At 39.6% G+C, this 18,334-nt stretch overlaps 1 protein-coding gene across 8 annotated transcripts in view; it reads left to right on the top strand.

Moving 5' to 3' along the window:
* The window catches only part of GRIA4 (glutamate ionotropic receptor AMPA type subunit 4), a 288,436-nt gene that overhangs the window by 167,264 nt on the left and 102,838 nt on the right, over positions 1-18,334 (top strand). For all 8 annotated transcript variants that reach the window (XM_018563191.1, XM_018563190.1, XM_018563195.1 and 5 more), the window contains exon 5: positions 12,658-12,711. In XM_018563191.1, the coding sequence (XP_018418693.1) occupies positions 12,658-12,711 (54 nt within the window). The remainder of the gene's footprint in view (positions 1-12,657; positions 12,712-18,334) is intronic.

The following is an 18,334-nucleotide window of genomic DNA, read 5'->3' as shown; positions in this document are numbered from 1 at the left end:
ATCCAGATGTTGGATCGGCTGAGTCGAACTCCTCCTGCACTTCGGGTCGGCCGAACATGCTGAGCATGTTCGGCCGACCCGAAGCCATCCGATGTACGGCTGATTTCAGCCAATATATACGACTGAAATCAGCCGTACCAGCCTGAAGTGAATAGCCGAACAGTGTTCGGCTAACTTCACTTCAGGTCGGTCTTTCACTCAGCTGCCTACGGCAGCTTAGTGAATAGGCCCCATTGTCACATTGCCTTGAGTATTATTATTATATAGGATTTACAGGTGAAACTCGAATAATTAGAATATCGTGCAAAAGTAATTGCAGTAAGTGCTACAAAAGGGGCCCAAACCAAGTACTGAGTACATATGCATGCTTGTACTTTTCAGAGGTCCGATATTGTTCTATGTACAATCCTTGTTTTATTGATTGCATGTAATAATCTACTTTTTTGAGGTTGTGGATTTGGGGTTCTTGGGGTTTTCATGAGCTGTAAGCCATAATCATCACAATTATGACAAATCACGGCTTGAACTATCTTGCTTTGCATGTAATGATTCTATCTCATATATTAGTTTCACCTTTTAAGTTGCATTAGTGAAATAAATGAACTTTGCACGATATTCTAATTATTCGAGTTTCACCTGTATATAGCGCCAACAGTTTGCATGGCGCGTTACAATATAAGGAAGACATTACAATACAATTCAAGACAAGATGGTAAGGATGGTAAAAGTATATGTCACTGTATCCCTTGTAAACTTTGAGAATGCATTGCTTCAAAGGGACTGCAGCTACAGAGACCAGTAAGCGCTAATTTTATGCTTGTTAGTGCACTTATGTGGATATCCATAATGTGGCCACAGTTCTACTTTCAGCGGGAATTTCTGAGGGCTCTGCCAGCAGATGAAGAAGGCTAGTGTGCACATACTCTGCCTGCTATAAATGAACCTGTTACTTTCTGTTACTTCCGTGGGTACCATCCAAGACTGTTACCAGTAGTATTATAAGAGACATGTGATATACTGAATGGCTGTGGAGGGAAAGTTGATTGGAAGTGTCCTTTTTACTGTTACAATGAAACCATAAATGTAAACTCCGTTAATAAATAAGTCAACCTTTAAGGTCTGATTGTACCTGATTGTGCTTGACCGCTCCCCCTGCCCCACCCCAGAACTTTTATATGTATAGTGGATTACTGTACTTTAAAGCCTTGGTTCTCAACTGGTGGGTCGTGACCCAAAAGTTTGTCGCGACCCCATGTTCAATGGGTCGCTGCATGCCTTCCACTTTTCTAAGTGAGAGGCTCCTCAGCCTCCCCCTAGTGCAGCACTGTCAGTTTTTGTACAAAGCAGCCATTCAATATATGCTGCCCAGCGCCAAGTGTCAGCTTGAGGTGGGGTGGGCCGGGAGTTTGGCGTGAGGGAGCTCCATCCATACGTGCATTGCTTACATCTCCCTCACGTGTCCTGTAGAGGTGCCTGGACCGGAGTGACGTCACATTTTGGCTCCCGGCACCTCTACAGGCCGGCATGGGAGCTGTACAAACAATGCACATAGAGCTCCATTACAGCACAGCAGCCCACACTGGACCCCAGGCTGAGGATCCACTCCAGTTCTCATAAAATAGCAAGGCTGGGTGGATCTTAAAAAAAAGAAAAACATATTGTGTTTTTTGGAGTGTGTATGTGTTTGTGACAATGTCTGCGAGTGTGTGAGATTGTGTCTGTGGTTGTGTGTGTCTGTCAGTGTTTTTGAGGGCCTGTTCACACTAGTAAAATGCATTAATCGCATAGTCCCATGCGAGTAATGCACTGTACAAAGCAATCGCACCTACCGTGTGTTCAGGCTTGGGAGGTGCATTGCATTGCCAATTTGAATGGCACCCCATATGCACCTCCCACTAGCAGTTTGATTGCCTGTGCCAGAACGTGTGGTACCACAATGCTGCACGTTCCATTGCAGTGCAACTTGGGTCGCGACTTAATGACTGAGGACAAATGTGGGTCCTGAGATTACACAGGTTGAGAACCACTGCTTTAAAGGATAAGTCCACCTTTTCACATAATATGAAAAAATATATTTACTCACAGCAGACTCCCCATCTTTCCCAGTCCCCACCAGCCAGTGTAGTGATCCATACACTAGAATTGACAGCCCTAGAGTGTGGAATAATCATAATGCTGTCAAATGGGGAGCGCTCATTTCTCACCATGGTCACATGACCACACTGACCAATAAGAAGCCATTCTTACTTCTGGGACCTGGTACCTGGCCCTGAGCGCTCATTTCTCACCATGGTCACATGACCACACTGACCAATAAAAAGCCCTTCTTACTTCCGGGACCTGGTACCTGGCTCTCAAGTGTTTCTCATTAGCCAGCGGGGTCATGTGACTGTGCTGGCCAATGAACGCTCACCAATTGCAAACATTATTATTATTCCAGATTGCGGGGCTGGGAATTCTAGTTGAACCTTGCGCAGATCCCCTTTGTTTGCTTTTTTAAAACATTGGATCTAGCCCCAAATTATCTATATTTTTATAAGTTTGTTCACCTCTACTAGCCAGTGGGCTGTAGTGGGGGTAGGAGGGGTGGCACAAGACAATTGGCACCTGAGGGGGCAGAAAATAACAAGAAAACAAACCATTACCATGACCACTATGAACAAACTATAGGATACTGTTCCAGTCTATGGCATTTTTCTATTCTTGAATTCAGTGGTAAAATTGCATACAGTATTGCTTTGCATGCAGTTAGACGTGAAAACAATTTGCAAGGCGAAAATGAATCACGTCATATTTAAGAAGTCAATTGTTTTTCACGTCATGCCTATAGGCTCATTGTGCAAGCTACATCTTTCTGTTATAATAAATTAAATGTTTTTTGTACTTACAATGGAGAAAGCTGGAAATAAAATTGAACACTTAGATCGTTCACAAAATGTGTTATTGACTCTCCCGATGAGCTGCTTAGTGTTTTATGAAGGTTTTATGATGTTCTGGACACCTTGTTGATGTATAGCCTCAGCGGAGCCCTCGCAACATTAAGCGATTTTAAAGAAATTTGGCAGATAATATTTCAGAGCGACGGCATAAGTGGAGCAAATACAAAATTTTTATTGGTTATAAACACTTTGGCTTCATTTTAAGGCAGCATCTCCTGGTATCCAGCTAAAGAAAGTCAGCTTCTTTAGAGCCTTATAGGATGAGTCATTTTTTGTAGATTATACTGTAAATTTGTAGAAATATGACATATATCTAGAATCTTTAGAGTGCTGATAGACTAAAGAGGAAAGCAATACGTTAAAGGGATTTCTCTCTATGAGGACACAAACAGCATTTAAAATTAGAAAGAAGTTCTACCCTTTCCCCACTTTATCCAAAACTAAGAAAACATTTGCCTGGTGTTGGACTTTAAAGCAACCCTGTTGGAGTAAAAACAATTCACATAAAGTATCCTGTTCTTATACTCACATCTATGACCGCCTCCTTCACTCTCATTGACATTTCGGGGAGTGTTGGTTACCTGTGCCCCCCACTTACACACGCAACGTTTTCATTCTCCATCTCCTACCTCCCTACAGGACACAGCAGTGCTGTAGGAGTCAGAGTATGGGACTGTGATCCACAGCAGGGGGTATACAGGTATCTAACACTCCCTGTAGTGTCAAATGCCAAAGAGACTGATGGAGGCTGCATTGCTGAAATGGAGGAAAGGTAGGAGATAAGGGAGAGATGAGTATAAGAGCACTTCTATTGCAAGGGACCTTAATGTTCCCCTTTTAATATAGAAAAAGAGATTGATAATCTCTTTTTCTGTAGCCCCTCTTATAAATGAACAGAAAGTCTCTATACTGAGTGTTCCTGTTCATTCATAACTTGTGGAGATAGTATGTTTACCATGTCCACAATCATGAATGAACAGAAAGTGATGTAAATTACTTCCCTTTCATTCATAATTGGGGACACAGTAAATATACTCTGTCCTCGATTATTTACAAACACTCAGCGATCACTGATCGCTGAGTGTTTGACCGCTCTCCACCCTGACTCGCTGTCACAGGAGGGTGAGGGAGCGGTGTGGGAATGAGTGCTTGATCACCTCTGACAGCTGACTCCACCTCCACACTGCGGCCCGGCCTCCTGTGACAGCCTCCGCCCCCGCACCGCCACTCTCCTAATCTGCCACAGGAGGCGGGAGGAGAGACGCCGGCCACTCACAGCCCTCTCCTTCCCGTCGTCGCTCGGCCTCCTGTGACATGAGGGGACACAGAACAGCACCCAGCAGAGAGGAGAGAAACCAGGGATGCACCACAATTTCGGCTAAAAGATGGCATTTTGCCAAAAATGCAATTTTCGGCCGATATGCTTCGGCGGCCGAAATTTCGGTGCAGCCCTAATTACGGCCTTTGTTTTTTCTGTCTTCCAAATTGGAGAGACTTTCATTTACTTCTTGTCCCAATGACATAACAGGAAGAGGAAATCTCTACAACGCCAGGAAACCCCCCTTCCTTACAAAAGACATATTGATTAATTAAGGCAAATAGGCTGTTCACTTTTGCAAGGGAACTTTACCTTAGTGAATGACGTGAAGCTCTGCTGACATCCATCATCCAATCATAAGCAAGCAAAAATACAATTTTATTTTTTTCCTTGCCCATGATTGGGCATACTTTGCAAAGTAAATTTTCACCACATTCACTAAACTAAGGGAAAATTTCCTTGGAAAGTGGAAATTGCTTTGCATAGCCTATTTGCCTTTAGTAAATCAACCCCACATAGTTAGGTGTCCTCACTGGAATATTTCCCTTAACTTTCTGTTTTAGTGACTTCCCATTACTTTCTGCCCTGGAGATAGTAGTCAATACGGCAAATAGAGAGCATGAATCTCCTCAATGGGGACACACACAGCAATAAAAAAACAGACAGAGGTTCTAACCCTTTTACACTATCCACACTTAAAAAAAGTTGGGGCTTTTTTGCATTTTAGACAAATCAAATTTCAATCAATTTAATAATCTTGAGAAAAACATAATAGAAAACATATCTGTTATCCTTAAATTATTATTCTAGTAAATGTTGTGCTTGTCACCCACATTGTTTTATTGCATGTTCAGTGGACCTGCATAGAGAGGTGCTTGCTATTATCAGTGGCTGTTTTAAAATGGTAGTACCATTGTTTTGGAAAAACATGGTATAAGCTGGAAGTGACACTTGGCAGATCCATTCTTCTGTGCGACTATATGATAAAAAATCAGTCGTGAATTGGACAATATCGTTCTGCATCATTATGTCCATATTTAAGTAACATTCAGTTCTGGAATATTTATTTATGACTTTAAAATGTGTGTTTCTAAAATGTAAATATTGTATATATACCGTTTATTCCAGATAGCAGAATAGTGTTTATATTTTCTAGGCTAGTAAAATTTAAAATATTACTTTGAATTAAAAAGATGTGCAGAAAATCCAATTTTTAATGTTTCACTTAATACTTTATATTGAAATTTCCATTGAGAAAGTCAAAGCATATTTTTCTTTTAAACTCTTTAATATTGCATGTCTATCCAATGACAATAGCTCTACACACAGGAGCCTAAGCATTCACATTTCATGATTTGCACAGACCATTAGGCCATTATGAAATGAAAGTGTGTTTATTCACATGGAAATTCTGTAAAAGTGTTTCATAAAATTGTCCATAACCACACATTTCTAGCGATGACCATGGTTAGATCATTGCACAAAGGGCAAAAACAGGTCTCTGTAGTTTTGCAACATAAGTTGCTTCCTCTACCTGATACATTTTCAAATCTCACATGCAATGTAAGAAATATCAAATTTCTCTTGAAGAAACATGGAACTACCATGTGCTGCTCAGAGCACACTTAAAAAACATGTGCACCTTTGTAATACAAGTGAACTGTTATGATTCTCTACATTTGTTGTCGAATATATGAAAACTTGTTCTGAGAGAGCATTCTGACCTCTCCTGAAAATACTAGGTGCGTACGTGTCTTTATTCTCAATCATGAAATTGTTATTGTATTGTTGAAATACATATAAAACATACAAACAACTCAATTTCCTGACAACTCCCCCCTCCTCCATCCTTGGAGGCATAGGAGATTTCTGTGACAATACAGCACTAACACAGTGTAACCTTTTGGAATTACAAAAGCCCCTAAGAAATACCAATAAGAGATAGGAGTATGTGAAACCATGGAGTGACAGCTATTGGTTCCAGAGTTTATTGAATGTCTAAGGGAAACCATTGTGTTGAAAGATTACCTTTTCTCTAATACCAGTGGTGTTAATTTCATATCACTACTCCTCAAAAGTAGAGAATTTGGGGATAACCATTTAAGGGATATATTTCTTGCCATTAACAGAACTTGCCTCTATCTTTAGTACTTTATCTATCTTAGTACAGAGTTACTGATTTTAGGACAAGCATGCAGAACAGTAAATCAGAGGTTAGAACTAGAAGAGATGGGGGAGATGGAGATGTCATAGCTGGTAGTGAGGAGAGAAGGAGACATTATAGCTAGAAGTGAGAGATAAAGAAGTCATAGCTAGTTTTGTCATAGCTGGTAGCGGGCATAGAAGGAAATGTCACAGTGGAGACTGAGGGGAGAAGGAGATGTCTTAGGTGAGAATGAGAGTAAAGAGACATATCATAGGCAGGTGAAAAAAGGATAGCATCTGGCTGTAATGAGAGACAGTGCTATGGCTGCCAGTGAGAGGAGAAGGAACTGTCAAAAGTGGGAGTAAAGGGAGATGGAGATGTAATATCTACTTTTCGGAATTAAATTGCTTTGTAAACGCCACTGCCATCACTGTCCTCCACCACTGCCATCTCTGCTGCCGACAATTCCAGGTACATGGAAGTTCCAGGTTCAAGGCCACTGTGTAGCCACTCATGATATAATTCCTGCTCGTGTGCACAGGAGTTGCACCCTTCCAGCACCCAGCCCATTCACGACATGTTAGAGATGCTGTGAATGGGCTGACAGTATACATTGCATGGTGCATGCACTGTACAGCATACACAGAAAATAAATAAACACTGGGGGAGAGAAGAATAATTTTTTTGGCAGAAGAGACTTTACATGCGATTTTGGCAGGTGGTTTCCTTAGCTTCCACATTATGTAACGCCCTAACGACTTTCAGCAAAGCGTCATTGTTCACAGTCTCTGCTCAGCCAAGAATCCTATCACCTACCCTTTTGGTGTAGCAGAACTCTTTCAATTTACCTCTTTATATAAATTACATTAAATTGTGGGGTACTCCATTTCTCATACTCCCTCTTGCCATGTTGTTCTTTAGTACATTCCTTTCTTCGTCAGTGTGGAAGAATGTTGATAACTCATAAAGCTGTTCCTTTGGGTCCATCAGTTCCTCTAACTTTTAGCTGGATTCTGATCAAAGTTGGTTTTTATCTATTATTTCTTTTCCATGGGGGGGTGAGGGTTTTCCCACGATGGATTTAGCCATTAACCTCCACTTGGAATCTAGTTTATTTTACTGTCGTTTTACAATGCTCCAGGATTCTCTAGTTTTTGAGAAACTATCTCCACTAATCTCCATCAGAAGACAGCGAAATGTTTTCCCCTTTTAGAAAAAAAATGGCAACTAACTCCTCTTGCAACTAAATGGATGACTAAATCCCTTCTCTATACAGTGATAGACGCTCTTTGTGTTTACACTGTTTTTTCCTTTCTACATTAGAATGTTGCTGTCAGATACCTGCATCTGTTGTCCCACACGTAACACAGTGTAAATCACTTGAGTTTGTCTCCTTCCTCACAAGATAATATCTTCTTTTATCAGTCCTGTACTTCATGTGCAGTCAGCATGTAGAATGTTCTGTTACCTGGCTACAGATTTTCTCAGTGGCATAGTGTAACTGCAGAATTCTTTGTGGGCCTTCTTTTTACCTCTATTAAGGCTAATTGTTCCAGGTGCCAGCACATGGGTTTTCCTCCTGCGAAAAAATTATTTTGCTCCTTATTGTGCTCTTTTTTTATAATTCTTTGAATCATGTATTTACTGAATGGCCAAGAAAACTAAACTGTAGCTATTACATCCCTGATAAACCTTTGAGCATGAACTAAAATGTCTAAGTTTTACTTTTCCGGTTCCTGTGGCCTTGTAACTAAATTTTTCTTTTATATGGGTGCTGCGGTTATCTTCATCTTATCTTTTGAAGGGGTTGGGATTCCTACCATTTCTTAATTACTTAGTCATAATTATCTCCGTTTCTCCATGTAGATGTTGATTGAGAGAGTTGTCATACTCATTTCTATCTCTTCAGAGATTTCTTATCTCTCAGGTTCATCCTGTATATTATTGACTTTCTATCTCCTTGAAACTCATGGTCAAGGGTGTATGTTTAAGCCTCTAGCTCTTTAATGATTACTTGTCTTTATTTGGATATGCATTATTGAATCCTTCTCCCTTTCCCTGAAGTCAAGGGTTATGGGGGTTCCATTAACCTCCCTGGCGGTATTCCTGGGTCTGGCTCTGGGTTAATTTTCCATACCAGGAGCGGTAACCCCGAGCCAGACTCGGGAATGCACAGAAAAGTGACACTTACCTTGTCCCTGCCAGCGCGCGGCGTCCTTAAAACAATGTACCGCTTTTGGATGCTAAAATCCTGAATAATCAGACCGCCAGGGAGGTTAAGCATTCAGCTGTTTACTGGTTAACCTTTTTGTTTGGACATACCTTGTTTACTCAACTGTTCTTTCCTTGAAGTCAAGGGTTAGGGGGGGTTTCACACAAGCCTTTGGTTATTACCTGTTTTGTATTTTTATTTGAACATACCTTAAGGGTCCTACTTTCCTTTCACTGCAGTCAAAGGCCAGGTATTCTAGGCTTTATCCTGGTGCCTTATTTGTTGACTTTCTTGTTTTTGGTCAAATCTCTCTCGTTTACTAAAGGCAAATAGGCTGTTCACTTTGCAAATTAATTTGGTCTTTGCAAGGAAGTTTTACTTTAGTGAATGAGACGAAGCTCTGCTTATTTCCATCATCCAACCATGTACAAGCAAAAATACTGTTTTTATTTTCCTTTCACATTATTGGGTATTTACCAATTGCAAAGTGAATTGCTACAATATATTTACTAAGCTAAGAGAAAATTCCCTTGTAAAGGGCAAATGTCCTTGCAAGATGAGCAGCCTATTCCTTTAGTAAACAAACCCCTTATATTTCTGTCTTTTTTTTTGTCTTATGGTGAATGTTGTCCACCACATTGTCAGTGGAGGTCCATCATTCCATCAGGTAGCAATTCACTGTTTGCTTGTCCTGTTCTGCAAAACCAGGATGGCCATTGGTGTCCTTTTTCCCTGATCATAGCAATTGACATATTTGCCTTCATCCCCCTTTTTTAACTAGCCTCCATCAGACATTGATAAGGTTAGGCTTTCTTGCATTAAATTCCACCTCTCAGACTGCTTTTGGACGTCCCAAATGTCTAAGAATTACTATCTTCATGTCTCTGTTCAAGGACATTAAAGAAAATGATTTTTTTCTAAAATCATTCATTTGAAGTCCATTGAGGGACACAGGTCCCTTCCTTCTGCGTTATGGCCTCTATGTACTGCTTGCTCACAAAAAGGGGCATGATAATTTGGGGCTGATACGGGGGTGGCTTAAAAGAGAACTATGGTTCAACCTTTTTTGCCATAGTTCTCTTTCGGGTCACAGGAGGACATATACTCCTATACTCAGCATATAGAGGGCTATTGCTCACTATATGCTGACAGCGCAGACAGGATGGATCCTGACAATATTGTGCAATATTGCTGCCTTAATGACAGCTCTAGAGGCAGAGGCAGCTGAGCCCACCCCTTCCCCTGTCTGTTCCTTCAGAGCAAATTGAGGAGGAGGGAATCCCAGCAGGGAGCGATGACTGACAGTGACTGCAGAGAGAAGATCGGTAACTCAGCAATCAGCGGTATGTGATCATTCGGTTCCCGATCAATAGAGCCGATGTGTGACAGCTTCAGTGTCACACATTGGGGGTGATTTACTAACCTAAACACACGCATGCACCAGGTGCGTGTGATTTTCACACAGCAAAACGTATTTATCAACCAAAAAGTCTCTAAAAGCATATTTCCACTAATGCCATATATGGAAAAATCATGCACATGATGCATATATAATGCTGCTTCACAGTTTAGACAAAAATGGTTAGCTCATGCATTTACATTCCTGCATTCATCAACGCAAGCAACACAACATAGAGCTAATTTACACAAGATCACCTTGCAATTCATGCAGGGCTTTGCACAACACACCTGCTGGGTGTGTACACACTACAAAGGTGTTTAGATTCCACCCATAGATCATGCTGGGAGGGAACACACTACAGAGGTGTATACATGTTCGTGGTGTGTTTATAAGGTTAGTAAATCAACCCCATTGTCTCTAATTGGGATGAAAGTATTTCCTTTAGCTTATTTTTTGCTTGCCAATGTCCAAACCTGCAGAAGTTAGTAGTATAACCCAGATTTCTAAGAATGACTATTTCCCTGTGTCCCTGTGTAGTATAAGTAAACACATCTTATTTTTCAACTTATCTGAAAAGCATTTTTAATAGGTCTCCATCAGCCATCTAATGCAATGTAAATATATGTTTGGGAAGACACAAGAAAACTTTGCTTTCATTATTTTTCTTTGCTGATTGATCCCGCACAAATGAATTAATCCCAGGGTGTCTACGCTTTGACTCTTCTTAGAAATAGATGCTACTCAGCACGTACATAGTATGAATTAATCAACCTTCACAGTATGCAACTTCAGGCATAAAATAGCAGGCTTGTGCTGCAGAAGATTTTGATTTGAATTCGGGAAGCAGAACATATTCATTATACTTGCAGCACAGGCTTGAAAATTGCCCAACTTTAAATGTCTGAGAGAAATCCATCTTTTGTCTTAATGATAAAAATGCATCTTTGGTGATTTTATGGGGCTTTGGGTAATAAAAGAGAAATACTTTTAAATAATGTGATTTTCAATGTTTGTGTGACGCTTTAGAGGTTTCAGAGATTTTACTGGGGCTGATCAGGGCCCAATTTACAGCTCCAGAGCCTGTAGGCTTAGGATCTATGGTGTTTTAATCCCACTCATCAGCTGGATACCCCTAAACCATTAGTCTTTTATGCTGATTAAAGTAGATATAAACCCTAACTAAATGACATTTACTTTGCTAAAGCACCATGTATCCAAACAGATATGTTTTTTAAATAAAATACTTGTTTTTACATTGTTTCATCTATTGTTTCATATTAGTGCTGCTGATCTCCTGCTGCCTCTTACTTACCTTCTTTTTTACATGCCCTCCACCGATGGCTAAAAAATAATTTCTAAGGGTAGATTTCATGGTAATGACAAATGTGGACTGTGCCTTTGTAATTTGCATCAGCACAAAAACGGACATTTCAGTTTTGATTGCCCCCCCCCATGTTTTTTCCATAAGTTCAATAAAATCTTTAAGTGGAATTGCAGGTATCCTTTGCATTAAAAATTTGATCATTTATGAGAATTTTTTTCTGTGGCACGCATAAGGCTATGCTGTAACATTTCTTGTATCATGTGCCTAATCATGTAGTTATAGTAAAAGAAAATAGAAAATTAGGCTTTTGCTGCAATACTCACATTGGTATTGATCTACTAACAGTTAATAGGTGTTTACTTTGCAATGGAATTTCCCCTCAGCTTAGTTAATGTGGTGAAAATTAACTTTTTCAAGAATACCCAATTATGGAAATAAAATGAACAGGAAAATTAAAAAACAAAACAGTATTTTCTATTGCACATGATTGGACGATGGAAGTTAGCAGAACTTCTCTTCATTTACTAAGCTAAGGAAAAATTCCCTAGCAAAATTAACAGCCTATTGGCCTTTAGTAAATTAAATTCCATTGTCTCTAGTCCTGTCCACTCTGCTGACAACCGTTGGTCCTTTTTTAGGGTTAAATGACAGCCAGTGTCACCCACTTCTGTGAGATGATACTGAGATGGCTCCAGATCTGGTCCAGAAAATGGTGTGAACCTGCCTGCAGTTCCAGTGCATTCCAGACCAGAATGCACTGGAATGCACTGTCTTTTAATCCACCTTGGAGATTCCATTGGAGATATTTCTCTAAAGTAGTTTTGCTAGGCATGCACTGAAATGGAATTTTCAGACTGAAACCAGAAATAAAAAAAATCTGTCAGGCCGAAACTGCTCGGGCAGCCACAAGTTTTGGAGTGGATGCTTTGTGATAACAAATAACTGACCCACAAGGAATGTAGAATTTAGAATATGTGGAACTTTTTCTGTGAAAGACACCTACCTTTACAGATCGGGGGTTTTCACCACTGTGAGATCTTGCAACAGAACCATGATTTATATATTGCTTTTTTAAATGAACAGGAGTTTAACCAGAATCCTTTTTTTTCAGCCTTTTTTGGAGTGTTCATATCTCTTTGTAAAAAGTGGTAAAATGCAAGCAAGCATATAGAACATGAAATTTAGATTAATACATGTATCTTGTTTTAATTGTTGAGATTATACTCATTGTTAATATTTGTATAGTCTATTGGTTGTTACAATTACTATTATGCTTTTAATTGTTTAATTATATTTTCTCTACATTTTTTGTGCAGATTGTGAGTGTTGGAAAACACGTGAAAGGCTATCATTACATTATTGCAAACCTGGTAAGTACTTGTTCTCATTAATTTCGACTTATTTGCATTTTCTAGCTGCAGCAATGGGGTAAAATCAGTGGAAAATAAAAGTAGCGCATTCATTTGGTCTACAATCATCATGCATCTCATTAAATTCTAATCAAAAGAGCATTTATCATCTCCATTACATTCAAATAGTGTGCAGCAATTCCATGTTAAAGGCCTACTTATCTCCAGAAAACTAACACCTGCTAAAGTATGTTATGGTATTTTTATTTTGGTTAAATATGGGGTGCAAATGTACATGCTATATGAAAGGGTCAATTCACCCAAAAGTAATATTTCAGTTTAATGTGAAGTCTGGTGGTCTGAGTCAATTACTAGGTTCATACATGTCCTAAATACTCACGCATGTCCTAAATACAGTGAGATCTCCCTGCCATAATTCTCAACTCTGTTTCTGTCCACCTGGGGGTTTTGGGTGTTGCTGCCCACCTTTGCATGTTTCAGCTCCTCGTGTTGACTTCTCCATAATATAACAAGCTCATAGGGAGAGTGGGACTCCCTCATGGGATCCGAGCATGTTTTCAGATTCAGGAACTCAAACATAGATGTATTACCAATAGAGACTCTGAGAGCTATAAGAATCTGTCTGGCGGTTGGCCTCTTCAGGGTCTATCAACATCTGTCATTTCAGTTTTGGTTGGACTGACCATTTAAAGAGATTTCAAGTTCCTGCTTGAAGTCTGATCCCAGCTTTGAAATCATCAGTGCTGAGACTGACTGGTCAAGGGCAGGTTCTGCCATAGGTAAATAAAAGTACTATAAATATCTAACATATCTTACCATAATAATCAGTGAAATAGTTACCTTTAGGGTTGGTCTCAGTTTTTACACATCCTTGTTAGCTCTTATTATCAAAGAAAATATGTCTAAAGCCTAATATTTTCATTTTGCATACAGTAAGGAATGGTTAACACACGTCAGATTGATTTTTTGCGAAGAGATTGGAGAGGTTTCCTTTTACTTCCTGTCCTGTACTTACTAGTGAGTGAGAGAAAATCTCTTCACATTGAGGGCAATGCCTTCTTAGACAGGTGTCCTTATTGAAAGAGGTTCCTTATCACTAGTTTTAGTGATAACCCAATTTTGGATTTTCCCACAAGTTAAGCCCCAGGAGTCCTATCCCTCATCAATCCATCCAAAACTAAAAAAATGTTTTGGCTTTAGATCCACTTTATGGATTTAAGAGCTTAAAAAACACCCCTTTAAAAGCTTTGGTTTAAAGTCACATGTTAAAGTGGAACTAAGTCTGGAAATAAAGCTAGGCAGTAGAATTTTTGGCAGAAGAGACATGTAATGTCTCCCATACCTTAAACCTTGTTTTCCTTGCTCTTAGCAGTTTTATTTTTGTGTACACTGCCTGTAACACATGAACAGTGCTTGGCCCCCGATGACGCCCTTTTGGGTGAAATGTGTTGTGTTTATGTGGATGTCCACTGGGGAGTGCATTGTAATCCTATGGTGGTAGTCACATTCCACCTTTTTTTGACACTTCAGGTTGTTGACACGATTGACAGAGTGCTGCTGACAAAAATATCAACCTTGCAATTGGGCTGTATATGGTTTTTGCGAGCCGCCTGCAAAGCACTTATCTTTTGGAGTAGCGCAAAGAGACTGGTTACTGTATTAAAGTCCATCTTTCTTAGTTTTTAATGTGGCAGAAACATTTTGTTCCTATTATTGTTTTTCCTTTTTTGTTGTCTTTGACTCCACTGGGGGGATTTCCACTTACTGACAACACCAGGACAAGAAATTAAGGATTGGAGGTCACTGTGACAGACAGGAATGTAAACTTTACTTATGATTTAACCTTTTCCACCATGCTAGAAAATGTTGCTGTCTCTTTTCCCATAGGTGAGATTTCCCATTACTCCCTTATACTGGGACATGAAGTAAGGGGAAATCTTCTCAAGAGTGACACAGATAACAATAAAACGAGGTTCTAACCCTTTCCATATCAGTATCCAAAAGAAACCTATTGGCTGGAGTTAGGCTTTAAATAATGAAGTAAAAGCATTATCCACCAAATTGATAGACACAGGTTACACCTCCTGTAGAAATACAAGTGCCTCCCTCTCCAATCATATAGATTTAGCAGAAGTAGCACAATGCTTTTAAATTCCAGTCTTCTTTCTGTGGACGGCCTTCCTCTTTGTACTTTCTTTCTGCTACATTTAAGAAAAGGATGGCTTGATTAATCGCAGTAAGAATGTCTTTTTTGTTAAGTGTTTTAAAACATTTACCCTCTCTATCTCACTTTCGACCTTGAGTCAAGCAGTAGTTTAATAAAACAGACAGTGGCAGTCGTCAGAATTCTGCTTTATGCTAGCTTGGTAGGCCATTGCTAATAAAAATGGTCCATCCCTTGTGCTAATGCCGAGCTTTGCATTCCAAATGCTCACTTTTCTAAATAAGTGTGAAGTGAGCTTTAAGAATGCAGAAAAGATAAAGCTGATCTGTCAGAACAATAGGTCCGATTATTTTTAGAGTGTTTCATTTTTTGTGGAGACCTTGATTGCTTTATTTCAGAATCTGAGACTAATTATGTGGAGAGGCAAATATGTAGAATAATTAGAATTGCAGATCCTGTGTTTTCAAGTAGAATACAATTTTCTTTGCTTTGCCTAGATGTAATAAATAAAGATACTTATTCTGCATTTTAGACATTTGTGTTTTATGTTTAAAAGAGCACCATCACCCCAAATTGATTATTTCGGATTGAATGGCAGAGGGTTTAAACCTTCAATGGGTGTAGTGGAGTCGTGTCGCCCCCCCCCTCCAGTTGATGATAATGTTAAATAAAGTTCAAGTTTTCTAACAGGTATAAAGTGCATTGCCAAGTTATTCTTGTCACCTTAAAAGAACATGTATAATTTAAAGTTTAGTGTGACCCAATGAGAAAGAGATGACACATCTAAGTGATGAGGACTTGATGATCTGTAGCAGGGAGGATCTAGGAGCTAGCTAACAGTTGTATCATATGAAATATTATGTCTGTTTTCTATGTAAGGAGCTTCTCCCTTAGTGGATAGAACTGTGGCTGGAGTGATAACATGGTAGGGTGCTTCATTGATAGTTAAGAGAAGGGACCAGGAAGTGGAATCTCTGTAGCCTGTAGAAGAGGTTGAAGGTGTCGGTGAAGGGGCAGGGAGCAAGGACCTTTCACCTACTTGAAGATGTACTGATTTTAGTTGTGTACCCACAGACACAGGACCAACAATGCTCCACAAAGTGCCCATTGGAGGAAATATTTTTCCAGGTTTGCCAACACATATTGCAAATACGCTATATAAATAGAAATTGGTGAACACATGACCTCACCACACAAATATGAGCTTGTCGGGCATTAAGTAGTTACCCCCTCCCACCAATCCTTTGCACAAGTGTCTCATAAGAATTATTTCAACAAGATTGTGGAGTGTAAAGTGTAAAAATGTGTGCCCATTCAGCCAATTTGAGAGGTGAGATACAAATGTTGGATTTCCCAATTCATCCTAAATGTGCCTAATAAGGTTGTGGTCAGGGCTTTGCCCAGGCCACTTGAGTTCATTCACAACAAACTCATCATGCCATGTTTTTATGTACCTGGCTTCTTGCACGGGAAGACAGTCATGGTGGAGCAGAAAAGGACCTTCCCCAAGTGTTGCCCCAATGTTAGAAGGACACAGTCAAATATGGTTTTGTATGCTCTATTTTTAACAGTACCCTTCACAGGAAGTCAGTGGTCCATATACTTTTGGCCATATACTGTAGGTAGGTTTGATGGTCAGGTATGCACAAGCATTTGGCCATATAGTGTGATATCTGTTATGCTATCTGGTCTGCCCTTATTTCTCGTGCCAGGAATTTCCATTTTTTGTAATGAAGGAAGGACAATTTAGTGCTTTGTAGTAAACTCTATAACATAAAATCATGTATAATGCAAAATAGGAACATAGGTGAACTTCAAACATAGCTAGCTTAATAGGTCAAACCATTGCTTAGAATGAGATGGTAGTCTGGTAATATGGCTATATCCCAATCAGTTGTTCTCACTCCAGGCAGCTATGTTGCTCTCTGTGTAAGCTATGGAAATTTAGGGCCTCTGTCGATGGACTTCGATGGGCAAATGATTTTAAAATCCAGTTTGAGATGCTCCTAAGATCCTTTATGCCCAATTGACTTGCATTCCACCTGCTTTGGAGGCTTTTGCATTCCCATAGACTTGATTCCCCTTCTCCATTTGTTCTGGTGACCACTGTCACCGAGACAGAAAGTGATGAGAGATCCACAGTTTTAGAATTGTCACCAGAACAAGAGGTGAGGGCAAATCCTCCAATGGGACACCTTTATTTCTAGATCCCTATCAATTCCTGTTGGTGTCTTTGGGACAGGAAGTGAAGAGAAATCTTCCCGATAGGACAAAGAAAGCAAAAAAATAAACTTGCACAGGTGTTAACCCTTTCCTACTTTATCCAAAACTAGCCAAAATGTTTTTGATATTCATACCCATCAAGGTAAATTAAATGGAATTTTTAATTGTGTCACTGTTGCAATATTTAAAGTGTAGCATTAACAGATATCTGATTGATTGGTTACACATAGTGGCTGGAGTTGCTATTCTGCTGCAGTGCCAGAAATCACACCAAGCCAAGTACGTGTGATAACTCATAATGAGCATTCTGTAGGTTTCCTCTGCCCTTAAATAATTTGTTCTCGGACAAAGAACACCTGAAAACATAACTATTAGGTAGAAGACCTACTGGGAAAGTAGGAACGCAGTACACACAAAAAAGCTTTTCTCTTTAGAGTCCTCCATCTTATTGTGGATTCTTATAATAGTAAAATAGTGGAAACTGAAGAGGCTCGTTAACCTAACCTTTATTAGATAATAAAAGATACAGAAATATACCTTCCTTCTTTACCCAGATAAAAAGAAATAAGTAGGACACCTTATTCACTGGTTACACTTAGAGCAGTCATAACTAAATGACAAAGACATCACAGGAGGAAGAACACAAATACTGCCAACAATCAGCTTTGTAAGGTTTACGTGACATAAAATGTTATGTTTTCTTCTTCCTGGGGTGAAGAAGAGTAATAGAGAAATGAAAACTGATGTGTTTTTTTAATATTTATCCTTACAACATTAGATGGGGTGCTAGTTAGCTAGGTTTTCTACACAATGATTTGCTGCTATGCTGTGGATAGCTTTGGTAAGAAAGGAAGGACTCATGCCTGTATCTGTAGGACTTTAAAAAACCTGTATGGATTCTTATTTTAGACATAAACCAGTACAATGTTGGTGCTGGGCTTATTGGAAAGCCCAGTATATGTAACCCAAATGTCATTCTGTAGTAACTGTTTATTTGTAAAAGTAAAGAATTTATACAAGTAATTAGCACCGAATTATCAGTTTGCAACCTTATAATAACATTGACCAAAAGCCATTATAGGTTTCCTTTAACCCTTTCACTAACAAGGACATATATTATACATCGCTGGCAGCGGGCCCCGCTGAACAGACTCCCAGCGACTGACTCTTTTTACCCTTGTGAAGCCGGCTGTCAGCTTTACCTAGGGAGTCCTTGCTCCCTAGGCTCTGCGGCCC

The sequence above is a fragment of the Nanorana parkeri genome, unplaced genomic scaffold (genome assembly GCF_000935625.1).
Source record: "Nanorana parkeri isolate BGI_ZX_2015 unplaced genomic scaffold, ASM93562v1 scaffold639, whole genome shotgun sequence".
NCBI lineage: Eukaryota > Metazoa > Chordata > Amphibia > Anura > Dicroglossidae > Nanorana > Nanorana parkeri.
This window is presented reverse-complemented; position numbering and strand designations above follow the sequence as displayed.